Genomic DNA, 20,175 nt, shown 5'->3' on the forward strand with positions numbered 1-20,175 from the left:
AAACATTAAAAACACCTTCCTATTATTGAGTTGCACCCCCCCCCAGAACAGCCTCAATATGTCTGGGTATGGACTAAAAGGTATCAAACGCGTTCCACAGGGATGCTGGCTAATGTTCCCTCKATTTTTTCGCTACTAAGTGCAAGGTCTGCTGAGCGCAAACTTGAACTTTGTGAAATTTCTGTGCAACTTCTGGTGCGCGTTTATTGTGAACACTGAGGTTGTACCCGCTTTAAGTTACAGTTATAACAGTGGCCATTTCATCATAATGTAGGCCTATCAGAGTGGCCTACCATTAAAAACATTGGAGAAAATGCATCCCATAATAGTTTAACATGGAAATATCATTCAGTCTACAGTAGCAGCCAATGTGTGGTGTTCAATGTAGGCTTACATTCCGTGAGACTTCATGGAAAAATTTGCAGGGCTTGACATTAACGTGTTCATCCACTTGTCCTTCAGACAAGGTGACTGAAAATGTGTTGTTTGATGCTAGAAACCACTTTACAAAATAAAGTTAATTATTATTCCCATACCATTATTACAGAGAATCAGACAAATTATTATACCCTCTGCCTATTGGTTACTTAGCTTATTCAAGCCTGTCTCAAAAATACAACACTGCCCCTTTAATAAGATATAAAAAACATGCTCTTACCTGACATGCTTTTCAAAGATGGCTTGAAATGCACACATTTTGTGCTCTAGTAGGACGCAACCACTCCCCCGTTGTTGACTAGAAATTAGCTATAACTGGACTAATAATTCAAATACTAACAAATAACAGGAACAAATGTGTACAGGTGGCTACATGCAGCTCTCGCTTTGATCTCAAAACAAGCGCACCTACTTGCGACTACTCATGCTGTAAAGACAGTCCAGTTTAAAGTGAATGGCACAGATCCATATATGACAATTGTTTATTTGCATATAGGGATACTGCAGCTCTGATGCGTTCTGCCTACAAGAAAATATCTTGCATAGTTAGTTTTGCATACTAATAAGTCTTGCATAGTTCATTTTGTTTCGGTATGTTGCATTAAAAGTGGCTAATATTGGCAATTCCCACAGTAGTGGGAAATGTTGATAACGTTAACTAAAGAGGAAAGTTGAGTGAAGTTCAATATCGTGCTTCTCTGCACAGGCTGATATTTCTTCTGGGCAGCAGTCCTTGGGGAGCTGCGTTTAGAGGGAACATTGATGCTGGCCCATGTTGACTCCAATGCTTCCCACAGTTGTGTCAAGTTGGCTGGATGTCCTTTGGGTGATGGACCATTCTTGATACACACGGGAAACTGTTGAGCGTGAAAAACCCAGCAGCGTTGCAGTTCTTGACAAAAACTACTACCATACCCCGTTCAAAGGTACTTAAATATTTTGTCTTGCCCACTCACCTTCTGAATGGCACACATTCACAATCCATGTCTCAATTGTCTCAAGGTTTAAAAATAATTCCTTAACCTGCCCTCTCTCATCTACACTGATTGAAGTGGATTTAACAACTGAAATCAATAAGGGATCATAGCTTTCACCTGAATTCACCTGGTCAGTCTATGTCATGGAAAGAGCAGGTGTCCTTAATGTTTTGTACACTCAGTGTATATGAGCTCAGATTAGTCTGAGCCGGTTGCAAGAAACACCGTACTCGGTCTGCTGAACATACAGGTGATCTTTGGACATGCAGCTATTATGTAAAACCACACAGAGCTTCCCTCAGTTAGCCTACATGGTAACACAGCTTGTTGATTAACAGGAAGCTATATTAGCGCACCCACACTCCCTTAGTGGACACACCCAATGCATGGACAAGGCTGGATATGTTCACCCGGTCTGGAGAATAACAGGCTGTGTTTCCACATTACATGATGTTTCTATGCATTTTTTTCCTGACATGCTGCTTTCTTCATAGGGTGAAGAAATGTCACATTCAGAGCTTAGCAATTGTGTCGCAATATCTGATGATTAAGAGAAGTAGACAAAACTAGTGACCGTGGGGTAGGACTACTGGATTTTCAGGCCTAATGTTGATAGACACTGTAGATTTCTTCAAAAACTGAGTAGCTAAGGAAGAAAGGCCTCTGTCTAAGATGGAGGGGCATTTGGAGTTCAGCATAATTAGTGTAAAGTGACTATGTGAAGTGATGTAGATAGTTATGTCAAATTAATTGACACAGGTATGATAGTGTAGGAAGAGGGGGATGAGGGTGTCCAATCAAAAATGCATATTTTATCCAATGGGTAAAAATAATATGGTAATTGCGTTGATACTCCTCTAAGAAAACATGTCTATCATAATTAGTAAAAAAATTATTGGAGTTTTTACCCTTGTAGGATGGCAAAAATTAGGARGGTTAAATCAATGGATGCCAGAGAGAGAAAAAAGTGGTAAAATATCAGGAAAATAGCATTGCGTCAGCTAGACTGATGCTGTGAGAGAATTAAGGCTAACTGGCACGCTCACCCTTGACCTATTGATTTTGAGAAATGGCATGTAGGCTAGTATTTTCATATTATACACTTTCATATTAATGTAAAATTCCTATTATTCAAAGATTTCTCACAAAAACAAGTGTATCTCCGTGAAATGTCAACAGAGCACCAGCATACCGCAAGGTTTTTATTTTTAAGCCTTTTACATTTAATTCAACTCGTGCCCCGCGGAAACAACTTTGCAGACACGCCACAACATGTCAAAGCCTCATAAGTTGCTGTGAGAAAGCATCACAGCTCTGTCAACAAAGCTTGGTGTTTATGAGGTAGTAGGTTATTAGTTTAAGAAATTCTACTTTTTGGTTATGTTAATGATACACTACACAACCAAAAGTATGTGGACACCTGATCATTGGAACTTCTCATTCCAAAAGTATGTGCATTAATATGGAGTTGGTCCCACCTTTGCTGCTATAACAGCCTCCACTCTTCTGGGAAGACTTTCCACCAGATGTTGGAACATTGCTGCAGGGACTTGCTTCCATTCAGCCACAAGAGCATTAGTGAGGTCAGGCACTGATGTTGGGCGATTACGCCTGGCGCGCATTTGGAATTCCAGTTCATAGCAAAGGCGTTCGATGGGGTTGAGGTCAGAGCTCTGTGCAGGCCAGTCAAGTTCTTCCACACCGATCTTGACAAACCATTTCTGAATCGCTTTGTGCACGGGGGCATTGTCATGCTGACACAGGAAAGGGTCTTCCCTCTAACTGTTGCCACAAAGTTGTATGCTGTCATTGTATGCTGTAGCGTTAAGATTTCCCTTCACTGGAACTAAGGGGCCTAGCCCTAACCATGAAAAACAGCCCCAGACCATTATTCCTCCTCCACCAAACTTTACAGTTGGCACTATGCATTGGGGCAGGTAGCGTCCTCCTGGCATCTGCCAAACCCAGACTCGTCCATCGGACTGCCAGATGGTGAAGCGTGATTCATAACTCCAGATAACGCGTTTCCACTGCTTCGGAGTCCAATGGCGACGAGCTTTACACCACTCCAGCCGACACTTGGCATTGTGCATGGTGATCTTAGGCTGCTTGGCCATGGAAACCCATTTCATGAAACACTCAAAATTATTGTGCTGGCGTTGCTTCCAGAGGCAGTTTGGAACTCAGTTGTGAGTGTTGCAACCGAGGACAGACGATTTTTACACACTACGTGCTTCAGTACTCGGCAGTCCCATTCTGTGAGCTTGTGTGGCCTACCACTTTGCGGCTGAACCGTTGTTGCTCCTAGACGTTTCCACTTCACGGAAATAGCAGTTACAGTTGACCAGGGCAGCTCTAGCAGGGCAGATATTTGACAAACTCACTTGTTGGAAAGGTGGCATCCTATGACGGTGCCACGTTGAAAGTCACTGAGCTCTTCAGTACGGCCATTCTACTGCCAATGTTTGTCTATGGCGATTGCATGGCTGTGTGCTCGATTTTATACACCGGTCAGCAACGGGTGTAGCTGAAATAGCTGAATCCACTAATTTGAAGGGGTGTCCACATACTTTTGTAAATATAGTGTATGTTAGAGAAAGACCCCACTGAACAATTCAGAACATGAAGAATCCCCTGCTACAGGGATGGGGATGGGAGCCAAAACAAATCTGAACTCAACATGAGGGGCCGCAATGGCTCACAGGTCTGCATACCCACATCCACACCCACACATGGAGTCAGAGCCGACCCTAGCCTTTTGGGGGCCCTAAGCTAAATTTTGCCCTGACTTACAAAATCAATGGGGGCCCTCTAGTCGGTAATTCAACAACGATTACTACAAGTTTATAGCTGGCTCGATTAATTTACCAATCTAAAAAGCTCACATGGGCTAATTGAGTGACTGTCAGTGATTGTCAGTGATTGACATAGCGACCACCACAGGTGGTCGCCTGGAAGACAGGCGACCACCTGTGCTAATTAGCTATCTAGCATGCTCCGAACACCTGTGTGTAAAGGAAAAAGGCCGTCAGAAACATGTTGTAACTGAAAAATACTGTCGGCTGCAACTGTGATGAAGCCGGTTAAAAGTGTACAGTCGGGGTAGATTTTGCATTAGTTCAATTATTTTGATGTGCTATGAAAGTAAAAGGGTTTATGTTTCTAGAACAGTTTGCAATTGAGAATCGATTAACGTTTAGATTCCAGCCTACCTCTGAAAACAACATAAGGTCCTTGGACCTTAAGGAGTAACGATAGGACACTCCTTAATTAAAGTACATTCTTGGGCTATGACATAACACCAACTGTGCATCAAAGCTGGGATCAAGAGAGTGAAAAACAGCTTCTATCTCAAGGCCATCAGACTGTTCACTGGCCACTTTAAGAAATGGAACACTAGTCACTTTAATAATGTTTACATATCTTGCATTACTCATCTCATATGAATATACTGTATTCTATACTATTCTACGGTATCTTAGTCACTTAATGTTTACATATCTGGCATTACTCATCTCATATGTATATACTGTTTTCTATACTATATCTTAGCCGTTCCGCTCTGATGTCACTCGTCCATTTGTATATAGTCTTAATTCATTCCTACTTAGATTTGTGTGTATTGGGTACATGTTGTGTAATTTGTTATACATTACTTGTTAGATATTACTGCACTTTCGGAGCTAGAAGCACAAGCGTTTCGCTACACCCGTAATAACATCTGCTAACCACATGCATGTGACCAATAAAATTTTATTTGAACAAGAGAAACTACACACACACACAACCAAATTTCGATATTGCACCTTGTTGTATTCTACTATTATAACTGTCAACAGTAAATTGAGACTCCGACTGAGTTCCCTGTCCTAGGGGAGCTGTGTCATAAATTAAAATTATCAGGCTTGTGCAGGCATGCTGGTAGTTACTACAGCCACGAATAACATTGTGTTCCATCCAGTTGGTCACATGAAGAGTAAAGGAAACATGATTTTAAAGAATTGACTGATAGGGATGTGAGAGATGAGCGTATAGCCATGTCCATTGTTACAAGCAATCAGTTCATAGTTAAAATGTTCATATTTCGTTAACAACAACTTGGGAGGAAATTGTATGGGCTCCGGAGTTGCGCAGCGGTCTAAGGCACTGCATCTCAGTGCTAGAGGCATCACTACAGACACCCTGGTTTAAACCCAGGCTGTATCACAATTGGCTGTGATTAGGAGTTCCAAGGGCGGTGCACAATTGGCCCAGCATCGTCTGGTGTAGGCCGTCACTGTAAACAAGAATTTGTTCTTAACTGACTTGCCTAGTTAAATAAAGATAAAATGAAAAACACAGTGGGTAACCAACTGTTCAGAAGATTTGCAGAAAAATAGCCATTTTGATCTATTATGTACATGCACACCGGGAAAAAGATGGTGGAAAATAGAAAAACATGTAAACACGTTACCGAGATCCAGGTCGACAAGAGTATTGCACCTTTGCAATAGATTCCGACACTCGCTGAACAAGGCAGCCATGCTTATTTCCCCTTGACCTGGGCGTTTACAGGGTCACGTCTATTAAGATTACAGCTTTATCAAATTGACGTCAAACGTTTTTGCATTTTAGCTAACCCTGATGGACCCTAACCATTTTCCTAACCTTAACCTACTTATCCTAACCTGCTACGTCAATTATCCTAAGCTTCTGTGTAAATTCTCGAACCTGCTACGAAAAGTCAATTTTTACAAAAGTTGTATCCCTTCTAGATAAAACCGGGTTACAATGATGACGGATGACAGCCAGGAAGTAAATGGGAGCTGGTTTTGATTGAGCGCTATTCGGACCACTCACGAGTCTTAGCTGAGCGCAACAGCCAATGGAAAATCTTGCAAAGGCGGGATATCCTGTGTCTTAATGCCCCTGAACAGGACATTGTTTGTAAGATACAGTAATGAACTGGTCTCAAATGCTAACAGCAATATTTCGAGTGCAGCCTCCTCATTTGGTACAAGATTAGTGAATTAAACGACTAAAACGCGAATCGTTTGTGGTCATTAACATGTTTAAACAAAATATTTTCAGATAAGAGGAACCTTGATTACGTTCAATCAACCATAGTTTGCAACAAAACTTTCTAAACATGCTGTGCAAATGTAATAGTTCCGGCAGTAATATTTTCAATTACCCTAACTGATGTACAGTAGAGTAATTCTATTTAGGCTATCAAATGTGCTTTACGTTACAGTGGTTCCCAACCAAGTCAGTCAGTTAAAAACAAATTCTTATTTACAATGACGGCCTAGGTAGTGGGTTAACTGACTTGTTCAGGGGCAGAATGACAGATTTGTCAACTCAGGGGTTCGCGCTAACCACTAGGCTACCCGCCGCCCCCTAGAACCCCCAGCGACTCACTCCATCATCACTCTGTGTTGCATACGTTTCGCTCTATTCAAATCAAATCAAATTTTATTTGCCACATACACATGGTTAGCAGATGTTAATGCGAGTGTAGCGAAATGCTTGTGCTTCTAGTTCCGACAATGCAGTAATAACCAACGAGTAATCTAACCTAACAATTCCACAACTACTACCTTATACACACAAGTGTAAAGGGATAAAGAATATGTACATAAAGATATATGAATGAGTGATGGTACAGAACGGCATAGGCAAGATGCAGTAGATGGTATTGAGTACAGTATATACATATGAGATGAGTAATGTAGGGTATGTAAACATAAAAGTGCATAGTTTAAAGTGGCTAGTGATACATGTATTACATAAAGATGGCAAGATGCAGTAGATGATATAGAGTACAGTATATACATATACATTATATTAAGTGGCATTGTTTAAAGTGGCTAGTGATACATTTTTGATACATTTCCATCAATTTCCACAATTTCCATTATTCCCAGTGCAAGATGCAGCAACTGGGCAAATAACCTGACATTTGCCAGAGATAGCTACTGTATATTCATTAATTGCTTTATTGGTTTATACTTGCAAATAGATTGTTTTTCGGCATCACATCATTGGAATTTGCGCGTGGTGGAAATGGAATCTCTCTCCTCAGCACCGCCACCATCCCATCCCGGAAGTGACACCATCAGTTTTCACATTTCAGGAAAAGCATCAGCATCTTCAATGCTTTGACAACTTGGGTTGAAGCTATTTCCACACCCGCGTTTGGACTGACACATTTGGCTTTCAAAACACATCTTGTCGCAGTTTGGATTCGTAAGACAGGTAATGAATCGATTCAAGCGGAAAAAATWGCTGTGATTGTCATATTGCTAGGGGATTTGGCCTGCTAGCAAGACGTATAGCTAACACTGAGATTATTGCTAGCTAGCTAGCTAACYAGATAAGCTAGTTTGTTGTCAGATCCGTTAGCCAACGTGACGTTAGTTAGCTACAAGGCCCTTGAGAAGGTTAATGCGGAGATATCTTAATCGATCCAGTTGTCAATGAACATGATAGTTACGTTAGGGCAACGTTATATATGCGAACAGTATAGCTATCTAGCTAATCATCTTACGTGTGTTTGTGTCAGATGCAGGCTCTTGGAAAATGTCAAGGGAATATTAGCTCGCTACCTAGCTATAGTTAGCAACTCCCCGTTCGCCTGTGGTAAATGACACCTGTGCTGGCTGTGTTAAATTTGGCCGTCCTTGTTTGGGCGATCACTCGCTTCAGCTTTTGGAAGCCTATATTGTGGTTTTTAGTTGACATGATCTCATGCAGTCTGTTTGCCATCATGTCGTTATTTTAACATGTTTAGGCAGGCTTGGAATTCTTCCATGTTACATTTCAGTTCACTAGCATGTATTTACATTTGATTGTACATGGGTAAAATGTCAATTTGATGTGTGTGTATATGTGTGTGTGAGAGAGAGGGGGAGGGAGAGAAAATATGCATGCCCAACCAGAAATGTTTTCATATCCCTTCCCTATATTCTTTTCCCAAATTCTCTCTATTACTAATTTTCCCTGCAGTTCGGACAAATGAAGTGACAAACAGGATATGATGTCATCGTTCCAGGTGGTGGGCTCTTTGCCCAGCAGTGTCATCGGCGTCATGGAAACATCAAACTTTGCCCATGTCATCTTCCAGAACGTTGGGAAGAGCTTCCTGCCCCAGGAGGCACTGGAGTGTTGCTACACCCTCACCTCCTACATCACCCCCAACCCCAAAGACTGGGTGGGAATATTTAAGGTAACACAAACTCACACATCCTACATCACTCCAAAGACTACTGGTGGGCATATTTAAGGTACACCCTACCCTACTTACAACCCACCCCCAACGACCGGTGGGCATCTTTAAGCTACACCCCACCCAAAGACTGGGTGAGCGACACTAGATCTCGCTTAGCCCTGCATCAGTACTTATCACACTGTATGGTGCATTGACTCATCAGACGCTATGCAGTCATCCTATGCAGTCGTCACAGGGCCTAAATGTAGCCTCATGACCCTCCAACTAGAAGATAGGCCGTTAGGRCTCGTCGTGTCTTCAACTAGAAGATTGGCCGTTAGACCTCGTCGTGTCTCCAACTAGAAGATTGGCCGTCAGGCCTCGTCGTGTCTCCAACTAGAAGATTGGCGTCAGGCCTCGTCGTGTCTCCAACTAGAAGATTGGCCGTCAGGCTCGTCGTGTCTCAACTAGAAGATGGCCGTTAGGCCTCGTCGTGTCTCCAACTAGAAGATGGCCGTTAGGCCTCGTCGTGTCTCCAACTAGAAGATTGGCCGTTAGGCCTCGTCGTTCTCCAACTAGAAGATTGGCCGTTAGGCCTCGTCGTGTCTCCAACTAGAAGATTGGCCGTTAGGCCTCGTCGTGTCTCCAACTAGAAGATTCCTTGTCTCCAACTAGAAGATTGGCCGTCAGGCCTCGTCGTGTCTTCAACTAGAAGATTGGCCGTTAGACCTCGGTCGTGTCTCCAACTAGAAGATTGGCCGTTAGGCCTCGTCGTGTCTCCAACTAGAAGATTGGCCGTTAGGCCTCGTCTGTGTTCCAACTAGAAAGATTGGCCGTAAGGCTCGTCGTGTTTCAACTAGAAGATTGGCGTACGGCCTCGTCGTGTCTCCAACTAGAAGATTGGCCGTAAGGCCTCGTCGTGTCTCCACCTAGAAGATTGGCCGTTAGGCTCGTCGTGTCTCCAACTAGAAGATTGGCCGTTAGGCCTCGTCGTGTCTCCAACTAGAAGATTGGCAACTAGAAGATTGCCGTTAGGCCTCGTCGTGTCTCCAACTAGAAGATTGGCCGTTAGGCTCGTCGTGTTCCAACTAGAAGATTGGCCCACTAGAAGATTGGCCGTTAGGCCTCGTCGTGTCTCCAACTAGAAGATTGGCCAACTAGAAGATTGGGCCGTTAGAAAGCCTCGTCGTGTCTCCAACTAGAAGATTGGCCGTTAGGCCTCGTCGTGTCTCCAACTAGAAGATTGGCCGTTAGGCCTCGTCGTGTCTCCAACTAGAAGATTGGCCGTAGGCCTCGTCGTGTCTCCAACTAGAAGATTGGCGTAAGGCTCGTCGTGTCTCCAACTAGAAGATTGGCCGTAAGGCCTGTGTGTCTCCAACTAGAAGATTGGCCGTTAGGCCTCGTCGTGTCTCCAATAGAAGATATTGGCCGTTAGGCCTCGTCGTGTCTCCAACTAGAAGATTGGCCAACTAGAAGATTGGCCGTAAGGCCCTCGTCGTGTCTCCAACTAGAAGATTGGCCCGTTAGGCCTCGTCGTTCTCCAACTAGAAGATTGGCCAACTAGAAGATTGGCCGTTAGGCCTCGTCGTGTCTCCAACTAAAGATTGGCCAACTAGAGATTGGCCGTTAGGCTCGTCGTGTCTCCAACTAGAAGATAGGCCGTTAGGCCTTCGTCGTGTCTCCAACTAGAAGATAGGCCGTTAGGCCCTCGTCGTGTCTCCAACCTAGAAGATTGGCTGCTGGGCCTCGGCCGTGTCTCCAACTAGAAGATTGGCTGTTAGGCCTCGTCGTGTCTTAACTAGAAGATTCTTGTCTCCAACTAGAAGATTGGCCGTCAGGCCTCGTCGTGTCTCCAACTAGAAGATTGGCCGTTGGCCTCGTCGTGTCTCCAACTAGAAGATTGGCCGTTAGCCTCGTCGTGTCTCCAACTAGAGATAGCCGTTAGGCCTCGTCGTGTCTCAACTAGAAGATTCTTGTCTCCAACTAGAAGATTGGCCGTCGGCCTCGTCGTGTCTCCAACTAGAAGATTGGCCGTTAGGCCTCGTCGTGTCTCCAACTAGAAGATAGGCCGTTAGGCTCGTCGTGTCTCCAACTAGAAGATAGGCCGTTAGGCCTCGTCGTGTCTCCAACTAGAAGATTCTTGTTCTCCAACTAGAAGATAGGCCTTAGGCCTCGTCGTGTCTCCAACTAGAAGATTCTTGTCTCCAACTAGAAGATTGGCCGTTAGACCTTGTCGTGTCTCCAACTAGAAGATTGGCCGTAAGGCCTCGTCGTGTCTCCAACTAGAAGATTGGCCGTTAGACCTCGTCGTGTCTCCAACTAGAAGATTGGCCGTTAGGCCTCGTTGTGTCTCCAACTAGAAGATTGGCCGTCAGGCCTCGTTGTGTTCTCCAACTAGAAGATTGGCCGTTAGACCTTGTCGTGTCTCCAACTAGAAGATTGGCCGTAAGGCCTCGTCATGTCTCCAACTAGAAGATTGGCCGTTAGACCTCGTCGTGTCTCCAACTAGAAGATTGGCCGTTAGGCCTCGTCGTGTCTCCAACTAGAAGATTGGCCGTAAGGCCTCGTCGTGTCTCCAACTAGAAGATTGGCCGTTAGACCTCGTTGTGTCTCAACTAGAAGATTGGCCGTTAGGCCTCGTCGTGTCTCCAACTAGAAGATAGGTCGTTAGGCCTCGTCGTGTCTCCAACTAGAAGATTGGCCGTCAGGCTCGTCGTGTCTCCAACTAGAAGATTGGCCGTTAGGCCTCGTCGTGTCTCCAACTAGAGTTGGCCGTAGGCCTCGTCGTGTCTCCAACTAGAGATTGGCCGTAGGCCTCGTGTGCCTCCATGAGTCGTAGTTGGCTCACTAGAAGTTGGCCGTTAGGCTCGTCGTGTTCTCAACTAGAAGTTGGCCGTTAGGCCTCGTCGTGTCTCCAACTAGAAGATTGGCCGTTAGGCTCGTCGTGTTCCAACTAGAAGATTGGCCGTTAGGCCTCGTCGTGTCTCCAACTAGAAGATAGGTCGTTGTTTTACTCTCTTTCATCAACCTGATTCTATTCCTTCTCTATTTCAGTGTTTTGGTTTTTGCCTTAACAGCTACCACAGCTGATTTCAAATGATCAAAGCTGATGACTAGTTGGTTATTTAACTTTAGCTGTGTAGTGCTAGGGGAAAAACCAAAACGTGTCTGTCTCTCTGGTCTAAACCAGATCTTTTTTCTCATTGCACCCCCCCGCGCCCGCCCCCCCACATACACACACACACATCCTTATTTCTTTCTCTCTCTTTCTCATCTCTCACTTTCTCTCTCTTCCACCTCTCCTTCTCTTGTTTCCCCCTCCCTCCCCCTCTCTCTATTTCTCTCCTCTTTCATCGGGCGCAGTCAAATTTCACACTGCAATAACAGGAAATGTGAACGAGGAGTCTGAACTGTCTGCGTACACACAAAGCAAACATTTATCATCCTTTAAGAAGTTACTTCAAATCCACCCAGCTCAATTAAAAAGGAATAAAGATGGTGGGTTTATTTGGAAAATGTAGATTGGAAAATGTAGATGGTTAATCTGCACTAATGAAAACTGTTTCATGGTGAAGCGTTGGGAGTGTGATAAAGAGCTGTGTATTTCCGCAGCTAGAGGTGGTAGGCTTTTCCCATGAAAAGCGTGGCATGAAAGAGTGAAACTCAGCCACAGGAGAAATGATTAAAAAAATGTCAGTTTTTCAAGCCAACCCTCCTCCCTCCTTTTTCACCCTTCTCACACTTTTATCTTCTAATGCTTTTCTCTTGTGCGATGACACTACCCCTCCCCCCCTCCTCCCCAGCTCTCGCTGTCTGTGTGTGTGTGATTGCACTACTGAGAGATCTCCAGACACATACATCTAGCACAGCTGCTTGGGCACTTACTCACATTACCCTTGACACACACACACAGACATACCCTGAGGTTCTCTGACACAAAGTATGTAGGTTAGGTACAGGCTCCCCCTACTGGCTGTATACTGTCATTGATACTGTCTTCTAAAACCTGGGATTGGCATCACAAGGCCTTGATGATACCATGATAATATTCCTACACTTATCACACTTATCCATATATCAAACAAAGTAAGATTGGAATGAGATTTAAGTTTTAAGACATATTTTTTTCTAATGCAATTATATGCTTAAATTTACTTGTATCAACTCTTAAGATTTAAAACACACACCTCTGGAAAAGCCCCTGATTCAGGAGGTAGTGGAGTTGTGGCATGTAGCTGGGAGAAACCCGTGCAGTAAGAGTGTAATTAACATGTCATCGGACCGCGTGCATACCCCTCTAATTCGTGATGGATGGCAGCTTCGTCTGTGATTATTTTATAACATCACTCCTGAYTCTGAACACTCCAAACCAAACTCCAGTCACCTGCAACCCTCCACTATACAATTAGCAAATAATTTATGTGTTTAAACCTCCCCATAGACCAGCGTTTCGCAAACTCGATCCTCTGGACCCCAAAGGGTGCACGTTTAGTTTTTCCCCTAACACTAAAGCTTGATGACTAGTTGGTTATTTGAATCAGCTGTGTAGTGCTAGGGGAAAAACCAAAACGTGCACCCAGAGGGGGTTGCGAGTTCCGAGTTTGGGAAATCCTGGCCTATTTCCTTCTACAGAGATGTTTCCAGTAGCTGTGGTGTGGTTATTCAATGTGCAGAGGGAGGTGGGAGGAGGCAGGGAGAACAGATAGGTGTTGCTGGGGGGTATTTTCTGGTCCCGAGGACCGAGTTTGGGAAACCCTGACTGAGACTAACACACACACACACACACACACACACACACACACACACACACACACACACCAGAGAGACACACACACACACACACACACACACCACACACAAACACACACAACACACACACACACACACACAGAGCACACACACACACACACACACACACACACACACACACACACACACACACACACACACACACACACACACACACACACACACCACACACACACTGGGTATAAATAATGTTCTCACCTGAAAAGAGTTAGATATTTATTATTATCACATGGAGTTTCACCTGCATTCTGAGTAGGCCCTACATGCATTACTCTACTTTTATAATATCACACCAATTACTGTCAACATACTAAAAACATTATCACCCTCGCACAGAACATTGTCATCAAACTAACAATCATCATCACTGCGAACATTGTTATTTCATTAATAGTGGATGTTGTCATCAAGGTAGGGCTGGGCGACTATGGCCAAAATATAATATCACAGTATTTTATTTGTTGTTGACGGTATTTGTCGGTGTTTTTTGTTTTTGAATAATAAAAGTTCTAAATGTGCTTTATGAGTAGTGTGATCCTAGGGTAGCAACACATACATTCTAATGTATTTCAATGGGTCTTTCTCCATTCTGATTGTTTTATACTGTTCAATTCAACCCCCCAAAAATTCAGCATTTTCATACATTTCTGCACTTCCTGTACTCATTTGAGAGAATTTCCACACTGCCATGTAGGGTCCACGATATGGGCAAACAATCTAGGCCTTATTTTTTTACCAAATGTTGCAGTTGCGGTTTGACTTGTGATTTAGAGCAAAACACTTGGGTGAACTGTTGGAATCATGGAAATATAACTATTGTTCTAATTCTATAGTTAGAATATAATAGTGGGCACTTTTGAATACTGTGTTTGACATGACAACAAATTAAAATGCCAGGGAGGAGTTATTGTGACAGGGTAGGAACCAAAGTGTTGACAAGTGTTTCCTAGGGGACCCTATAATCTTTGGCTACATTTAATGTTTTCTCTTAGCAACTTTATAGCTAACATTCTTGCTTTGTGTATTCCTCTTTGATTTAGAAGATACTGTTGCACAAAAAACATTCAGCTGTAGGTCTACGCCACCACTGGTATTATCAGGCTGTATAGCTTGTTATGTTTGTTCTGACTCAGTTCATTTATTAGCTAGCTAGCAATTAGCCTTAGATTTAGGCCCAACTTGCTAAGAAAAAACGAATTGCTGTTTGCTGATGTAAGAAACACAAACTAATAGTGTAATTTATAGAACACTAGTGGATTTATATTAAGAAGAAAAGTGAAAACAGCATCGTTGTCATCAACATTGTTGCATGTGCTGCATTGACCATGCAGACTGAATGCAAGTGTCTCGTGGTCGAGGAACATCAAAATGCGCTCCTCAAGTGACAGGGGCCGACATTCATATGATTACATCTCTCTCCCGCCATTTAGAAGTATGTGTAAAATTAGAACCTCTTTCTCTTCTGCGTCTTCTTCTGTTTAAACTAGGCTCTGCTGCTCCCCTCTGTCAGACCTTACACACACACACACACCTCCTCCCAGCCTCTCCACGGAGAGAGGAAAGAACTGGCAAGGAGTGAGGGAGGGTTTGTGGTTTCAAATAAATGTTTCCATCCCTGTAATTGTATGTGGTACATTATTTTGGTTTAGCCTACTGTTACATGAGAATGAGAAAAGGACTGGTGTGCATGATGTGAAACAAACTCATCTTCAACTTTGGCTTTCTATCACAACTCGGCTGTGAAATACAATACCGGTSAAAAGTTTTAGAACACCTATTCATTCAAGGGTTTTTCTATATTTTGTCTATTTTCTACATTGTAGWATAATAGTGAAGACATCAAAACTATGAAATAACACACATGGAATCATGTAATAACCAAAAAAGGGTGAAACAAATAGCCACACTTTGCCTTGATGACAGCTTTGCACAATCTTGGCACTTTCTCAACCAGCTTCATGAGGTAGTAACCTGGAATGCATTTCAATTAACAGGTGTGCCTTAAAAGTTAATTTGTGGAATTTCTTTCCTTCTTAATGCGTTTGAGCCAATCAGTTGTGTTGTGACAAGGTAGGGGTGTACAGAAGATAGCCCTATTTGGTAAAATACCAAGTCCATATTAATGCAAGAACAGCTAAAATAAGTAAAGAAAAACGACAGTCCATCATCACTTTAAGACATGAAGGTCAGTCAATCCGGAACATTTCAAGAACTTTTAAAGTTTCTTCAAGTGCAGTCGCAAAAACCATCAAGCGCTATGATGAAACTGGCTCTCATGAGGACCGCCACAGGAAAGGAAGACCCAGAATTACCTCTGCTGCAGAGGATAAGTTCATTAGTTACCAGCCTCAGAAATGGCAGCCCAAATAAATGCTTCATAGTGTTCAAGTAACAGACACATCTCAACATCAACTGTTCAGAGGAGACTGTGAATCAGGCCTTCACGGTCAAATTGCTGCAAAGAAACCACTACTAAAGGACACCAATAAGATTAGACTTGCTTGGGCCAAGAAACACGAGCAATGGACATTAGACGGGTGGAAATTTGTCCTTTGGTCTGGAGTCAAAATTTGAGATTTTTTTGTTCCAACTGCTGTGTCTTTGTGAAACGCAGAGTWGGTGAGCGGATGATCTCAACATGTGTGGTTCCCACCGTGAAGCATGGAGGATGAGGTGTTATGGTGTGGGGTTGCTTTGCTGGTCACACTGTCTGTGATTTATTTAGAATTCAAGGCACACTTAACCAGCAAGGCTACCACAGCATTCTGCAGCGATACGCCATCCCATCTGGTTTGCGCTTAGTGGGACTAGCATTTGTTTTTCAACAGAACAATGACCCAACACACCTCCAGGCGGTGTGAGGGCTATTGTACCAAGAAGGAGAGTGATGGAATGCTGCATCAGATGACCTGGCCTCCACAATCCTCCGACCTCAACCAAATTGATATGGTTTGGGATGAGTCGGACCGCAGAGTGAAGGAAAAGCAGCCAACAAGTGCTCAGCATATGTGGGAACTCCTTCAAGACTGTTGMAAAATCATTCCAGGTGAAGCTGGTTGAGAGAATGCCAAGAATGTGCATTCATGGAGGCAAAGGGTGGCAATTTGAAGACTCAAATATAAAATATATTTTGATTTGTTGAACACTTTTTTGGTTACTACATGATTCCATATGTGTTATTTCATAGTTTTGATGTCTTTCACTATTATTCTACAATGTAGAAAATAGTAAAAATAAAGAAAAACCCTTGAATGAGTAGGTGTTCTAAAACCTTTGACCGGTAGTGTACGTTTCACTTTTCGGCTGCTGGGCTGTTCGACTTGTTGGTCTTGCTTTGGGAAATACCACTCTTGTATTATGATTAACAAGGTACGTAACAGGTATTTGTGAGATCCTAGTCTTGCTGTGTGTCCTGTGTTGGTGTGAGAACAATATGGCAGTGTGTATGTTTTAGCTGTAGCCTGTCCTCCTGCGTTGGGTCTGTAGGTGGGTTGGAACACAGCGAGGGATTACTACACGTTCCTGTGGTCTCCCATGCCGCAAGACTACCAACCTGGAAGCACCGTACACAGGGCTGTGGTGTTCCAAGGTACACACACACACACACACTTACTTAGGAACGTACACACACACACCGATCATTGGAAGCACTGTGGTATACTAAGGTAACCTCATGATTTAACAGTCCCTATATTAAACCAGCTACCTTATTTTATTGATGGAATACAACCGCAACCTTGGTCAGAGACTTGAACACCTCTCTTTCGCTCTCTTTAGGGATATTACACACACACACACCTTGGAGGGCCGATGATCTGGTTTTACAGGGGCTGACATGGTCTCTGTGGTGTCAGTGGAACTCTGTGACTTCTGCATGTGTTTATATCACGGACAGTGATCTTTACCTCAAATACAGTGCAGTTGAGTTACTGGACTTCTACTCTTATTGAATGATGTGTTTACTATGAGTAGAAGATGGAAGATAAGGGATTTTATATACATTAGATTTAGACCGGTTTCACAGTGCCTCTCAGAGTGCTGATCTATGGTTCATTTTTGCCTTTTGAGATCATAATGCATTATGATGATATGGGCATGTGGGGACCAGATCCTAGATCAGSACTTCTTCTAAGGGATGGGCACGGTTATTCCAATATCTGAACGGACGTTAGTATTCGATTACTTGAGAGAGTAGCCTATTTTAACAATGAAAAGATTTTGTCTGAAATTAAATTATATATGTGATGTTGCTATATAGCCTGTAAGGATGGACCATTAGATTTAACAGTTTAATAAAACAACAGTTTAATGACAGTTTTTACGAGTGTGCCCCATTAAAAAAGGATGCACCATTACCCTGCACACCCGTTTCACACCTGTAGCGTGTTGTTGTCGGTCAAGGCGTTACAGTCAGAGGCTTCATGGGAAGATAAAGATTTTAGTCAATGCAAAATGGAATTAAAYTGACGGAATTCGGTTGGATAAAAGAGAAGGAGCAGGATACCATGATCAACCAACAGGTAGGCTGTTGTTTCATATCAATGGAGTTGTTGTAGACAAGGATGAGGAGCGCAGCAAAATAGACTCAGTTAGCATTGCTACTTTAGCTAGCTAGCAGGCTAACTTAACTGTCTACTGTAGCTAGCTAGCTTCTTTACAACAATTTGATGTAGTCAACATCCCCCCCCCCCCAGTTTTATTATTGGGAATGTGATACAAAATGAGGCAACAGTGTGCTTTAGGACCACGCGGACGCCTCCGAGCGGTCGGATAGGCTTTGGAGTGTTTATCCGACTGGTCAAAAAAATAAATCAAAAATGTCCCACCCACTTCTAAAACCAAAGTTGCGCACCTGGTCACACACACCGGCCCCTGCTCCTCCTTTCCTGCCCCTCCCCCACATTCTGCTGAAGCAAGTAGAGTGTAGTTCACCAGCTTCCTCCAGAGTKCAGTGAGCAAGTCTCCATTGAAGTAGAATAAAAAAATATATTAAAAAAATCTTTAAAACATGTATTTTAACTATCTGGATATCCAGAAAAAAGTCATGATATTATTCTAATAGTTAAATCATTTCAAATGTCCATCCCTAGTCCTACTCTGATACTCTTTATGAATACTCTAGACGAAACAAGCGCAACCAATTCACCTGACGATACTGTCTCAAAATGCCACACCCTTCCTAACTTTTTCCCACTCGGTCTCTCCCATTGCAGGGTACTATGTTCCCAAGAGTGACGGGGAGTTTTATCAGTTCTGTTACGTCACACAACGAGCGGTGACATCAGAGGCGCCAGCACACTTTCCTGTTCGCGCCCGGACACGCCCACCGAGGACTGTCTCACGTTAGAGAGGATGACAGCAATCAGACATTCTGGTGGTGAACACCAAGAGCAGTGTGCTGGAGGTACACCACACACACACACACACACACACACACACACACACACACACACACACACACACACACACACAGATACAGGTATAGCTGTCTAAATGTTACGCGGTACACAGTCTCCTCTCTATCCTCTGGTGAGAGCAGCGTGTAGAGGAGGGCGCAGCAGGAGCGCAGGAGCTGTTGAAGACCATGCATCACCTGCAGGAGGAGAAGCAGCAGCTGCAGGAGGAGCAAGGCAGGCTGCACAGAGAGAGAGAGCAGGAGAGGGAGACTGCAGCCTGTAACCTCAACCAGGTGGAGGGAGGGAGGGAGGGAGAGAGACCTGCAGCCTGCAACGCAACACAACCAGGTGAGGGGGGGAGAGAGACCTGCAGCCTGCAACGCACACACAACCAGGTGAGGGGAGAGAGAGACCTGAGCCTGCAACACACACACAACCAGGTGAGGGAGGAGAGAGACCTGCAGCCTGCAACACACACACAACCAGGTGAGGGAGGGAGGGAGAGAGACTGCAGCCTGCAACGCACACACCAGGTGAGGAGGGAGGGAGAGAGACCTGCAGCCTGCAACGCACACACAACCAGGTGAGGGAGGGAGGGAGAGAGACCTGCAGCCTGCAACGCACCACAAACAGGTGAGGGAGGGAGGAGAGAGACCTGCAGCCTGCACACACACACAACCAGGTGAGGGAGGGAGGGAGAGAGACCTGCAGCCTGCAACGCACACACAACCAGGTGAGGGAGGGAGGAGAGAGACCTGCAGCCTGCAACACACACACAACCAGGTGAGGGGGGAGGGAGAGAGCCTGCAGCCTGCAACGCACACACAACCAGGTGAGGGAGGGGGGAGAGAGACCTGCAGCCTGCAATGCACACACAACCAGGTGAGGGAGGGAGGGAGAGAGACCTGCAGCCTGCAACGCACACACAACCAGGTGAGGGAGGGAGGGAGGGAGGGAGGGAGAGAGACCTGCAGCCTGCAACGCACACACAACCAGGTGAGGAAGGGGAGAGACCTGCAGCCCGCAATGCACACACAACCACACAACCAGGTGAGGGAGGGGGAGAGACCTGCAGCCTGCAATGCACACACCACCAGGTGAGGGAGGGGAGAGGGGAGAGAGAAATACGTAGCACAGGAGACTGTACAGAGCGAGGCAGTAGAAGAGAGAAACCTGAGTGCCAGTTCCTATTCAGTGATCACAGGTTCAAAACATCAACGTTTATGAATGATCTGTGTCCATGGTTGAACACACAAAGCAGTGTGTGTGCACTGTATTTGACAGTGTGTCATATTTTTTTGTTTGTTTCGTGTGTGTGTGTGTCTGTTCTGTCTGTCCACTTTAACGAGCTGACTCACTGGGCCAG

The 20,175-nt window shown here is 44.3% G+C and overlaps 1 protein-coding gene across 1 annotated transcript in view; it reads left to right on the forward strand.

Annotated features, from left to right (window-relative positions):
* Window positions 1–7,500: 7,500 nt before the first annotated feature.
* LOC111956065 (tax1-binding protein 1 homolog A-like) overlaps window positions 7,501–20,175 on the forward strand; it is a 45,953-nt gene continuing 33,278 nt past the window's right edge. Inside the window, 8 exon segments of the mRNA XM_070436330.1 lie at window positions 7,501–7,652; window positions 8,403–8,622; window positions 16,900–17,002; window positions 18,627–18,682; window positions 18,685–18,767; window positions 18,769–18,817; window positions 18,950–19,088; window positions 19,613–19,641. Coding sequence (XP_070292431.1) covers window positions 8,431–8,622; window positions 16,900–17,002; window positions 18,627–18,682; window positions 18,685–18,767; window positions 18,769–18,817; window positions 18,950–19,088; window positions 19,613–19,641 — 651 coding nt within the window. The 5' untranslated portion in view covers window positions 7,501–7,652; window positions 8,403–8,430.

Source organism: Salvelinus sp. IW2-2015, linkage group LG31, assembly GCF_002910315.2.
Source record: "Salvelinus sp. IW2-2015 linkage group LG31, ASM291031v2, whole genome shotgun sequence".
NCBI classification, from domain to species: Eukaryota; Metazoa; Chordata; class Actinopteri; order Salmoniformes; family Salmonidae; genus Salvelinus; species Salvelinus sp. IW2-2015.